The sequence below is a fragment of the Carcharodon carcharias genome, chromosome 31, assembly GCF_017639515.1.
Source record: "Carcharodon carcharias isolate sCarCar2 chromosome 31, sCarCar2.pri, whole genome shotgun sequence".
NCBI lineage: Eukaryota > Metazoa > Chordata > Chondrichthyes > Lamniformes > Lamnidae > Carcharodon > Carcharodon carcharias.
Genome location: NC_054497.1, coordinates 15,627,844 through 15,630,840, shown reverse-complemented (window position 1 = coordinate 15,630,840; position 2,997 = coordinate 15,627,844). Strand labels below are relative to the sequence as shown.

Here is a 2,997-nt window from a genome sequence, read left to right as displayed (position 1 = left end):
GGTGGTGGCATCGTGCTGGAGTTGGTGGAAATGGCGGAGGATGATCCTTTGAATGTGGAGGCTGGTGGGGTGATTAAGTGAGGACAAGGGGGACCCTATCATGGTTCTGGGAGGGAGAGGAAGGTGTGAGGGCAGATGCGTGGGAGATGGGTCGGACACGGTTGAGGGCCCTGTCAATCACCGTGGGTGGAAAACCTTGGTTAAGGAAGGAGGACATGTCAGAGAAACTGTTTTTGAAAGTGGCATCATCAGAACAGATGTGACGGAGGTGAAGGAACTGAGAGAATGGGATAGAGTCCTTACAGGAAGCTGGGTGTGAGGACCTGTAGTTAAGGTAGCTGAATTGTCACTGAGGAATGAAATATGGCTGTGAAAGCGAGTTTTAGTAAATACCTTGTCAAACACCAGGAGAGAAATGGAAAGCAATGAAGGTGAACACCCTTCACTCCACCGTTGGTGGCTGTGCTTCAGCTGCTGTGAACCCTAAACTCTGAAATTTCTTCCCTGGACCTCTCCACCACTTTAGCTCCTTTTAAAACACTTCTTGAAACCTGCTTCTTTTGATCTAATCTCCTTTTGTGACTCAAGTCGATGTTTGTTTGATTTATTCTGCTCTGAATCATGTGCTGTTTTATTACATTCCTATGTTGCAAGTCGTTGACATGCTGGAAAGAAAATGCCCTTTGATTTTCCTCTTCATGGAACTGATCAGGCTGTTGCTGTTCCACATTCCTGTTTCTATCTAATTTGATCTGCCTCATGTGAGGATGGGCCAGGAAACAATGATGTCACAACAGATTGAGAAATTCTGAGTCAGATTAGGGAAGGTTGTCTGGTTTACTCCAAAGGTATTTAAGGGGAGTGGGCATGTGTGTTAATTAGTTGTTCACCTGCCCAACTCCTCACATCACTGTTCCTGCCATTGACTCATAGGAATTATTTTGGGATCTGCTCTCCTCCCTTTCGGAGATAGCGGCTGAGGTAAACATTGGGTAAACTCAGGCCTGATTCACGACTCACACAAAGGGAAAATTGGGAGGGGCAGAAATGAAAAATCTGGGGGAGTAGCAGCAGTCCATGGGTCTGGAAAAGAATGGGTTAGAATCATTAGTTCTTACAACACTGAAGAAGGCCATTCAGCCAATCCGGCCTGTGCTGGCTCTTGGGAAAAAAGAAAGTAACCCCATTCACCCACTCATTCCTGTTAGCTCTGCAAATATTTCCCCTTCAAGTATTTATTCATTTCCCTTTTGAAAGTTACTGTTGAATTCATGTCCCATCAGGCAGTATGTTTCCGATCATAAAAACTCGTTGCCTGACAAAACTCTCTGTTTTTTTTGCTAACTATCTTACCCTGTTTTCTTTACCAACCATCCTGCCTGTGAAAACAATTTCCACTTATTTACTCTGTCAAAACACTTCATGATTTTGAACACCTCATCCATTCTTAACCTTCTCTGCTCTAAGGAGAACAATCTCAGCTTCTGCAGTCTCTCCACATTGACTGAAGTTCCCCATCCCTGGGACCATCTCCTCCGAGCCCCCCTCCAAGGCCTTGACATCCTTCCCAAAGTGCGGGGCCTGGAATTGAACTCAGTACTCCAGCTGAGGCTGTATCAGTGTTTCATAAAGGTTTTGCTTCACTTCCTTGCTTTTGTGATCTCTGCCTCCATTTTATCAACTTGGGGATGAGCAGGTTTTAGTGGCAGCACAATGAGAGTGAGTGGGCCTGACGATTTGGAGTTTAGGAGAGGAACAAGCAAGGGAACTTCTTCACCAGTAACCCGTTGAAGTGAGGGGGCACTTGCCATGGAGTATGTCTGAGGCAACTACTTTATAATAAATGTAACATTTAGACTCTGCTTTAGACAACAGTCATGCTAAAAATTCAGGTCCTGCTTCTGCTCTACTGTAAACTCAAATACATCATATTGGGTGATTAGAAACCAATCACCTTCATCATGAACCATGGAACGAGTGTACAAGGGTGTGGAAGATTCTCTGGCACTGTCTCATTTCAGGAGTTCTTTCAGGGAGATGCTTAATGATACCAAGGTCCTGGGATTTTGGCCAGTTGGTCGAATTCCCTTTGCCATTTGCTTTATTAATTTTCGGAACGTGGGCATTGCTAGAAAGGTTAACTTTAATTACCAATCGCTAACTGCCCTTGAGAAAGTGGTGCTGCTGGAGATCGCCACCTCAGAAGAGACGACAATGTTGCTGTGGGACTGGAGTCACGTGTAGGCCAGACTGGGTAGAAATGGCTGGTTTCCTTCCCTAAAGGACATTACTGAACCAGTTGGGTTTTTACAACAAACTCACGGCCACTTTTACTGAGATCATTTTCATCTCCAGTGTTTTGAGCCTGAATTCAGTTCAAACGTAAACAGCTATGGTGGGATTTGGACTCACATTCTTTTTATTATTGGTCACGCTGCAGTGTGCCCCACACAGTACCAGGAACCCGGCTGATTGACAGGGTTAATCTGAGACTCTACCGGTCCGAGTGCACAGACGATGACAGCTCAGCTATGCTCCCTATTGGTGAATGGTGGAACAGCGAATTGCAGCAACAGCGTGATGTAAGACTGGAGTGAGTAACTTTCCTCTAAAATTATGGACTTGTTCATGTGAATTCAAACCTTGATCCAAATGTTTGAAGGTCGAGAAAGGTGATCAACCATCTCGTATTTTACAGGATCATCCCACAATCGGACTGGTTGTCCTGTGTCCTGGGTTGTTTGAGGCTGGAGTGCAGTTGTTCCTGGTATTTGAGCTATGAACCATGCGTTCTCTTCTCTCCTGTTCTTAATGGTTCACCCCCCCCCCCCCCCCCCCCCCCCAACCCCAATGCTAAATTGTCTCTTAAATTTTTCGCTGGGAGCTGCTCACCCTGAGTTCAAGGCAAATCCTTCGTTCTGCATCTGCCCACGTGGATCAGTCGGTGGGAAATGATTATCAGAGTGAGACACGTGGCTGGAAAACAAGCCAGTTATT

At 45.6% G+C, this 2,997-nt stretch overlaps 1 protein-coding gene across 1 annotated transcript in view; it reads left to right on the top strand.

The window, feature by feature from the left end:
* Positions 1 to 2,471: 2,471 nt before the first annotated feature.
* The window catches only part of LOC121271635 (parvalbumin, thymic CPV3-like), a 31,755-nt gene continuing 31,229 nt past the window's right edge, over positions 2,472 to 2,997 (top strand). Inside the window, exon 1 of the mRNA XM_041177729.1 lies at positions 2,472 to 2,593. Within this exon, the coding sequence (XP_041033663.1) occupies positions 2,532 to 2,593 (62 nt within the window). The 5' untranslated portion in view covers positions 2,472 to 2,531. The remainder of the gene's footprint in view (positions 2,594 to 2,997) is intronic.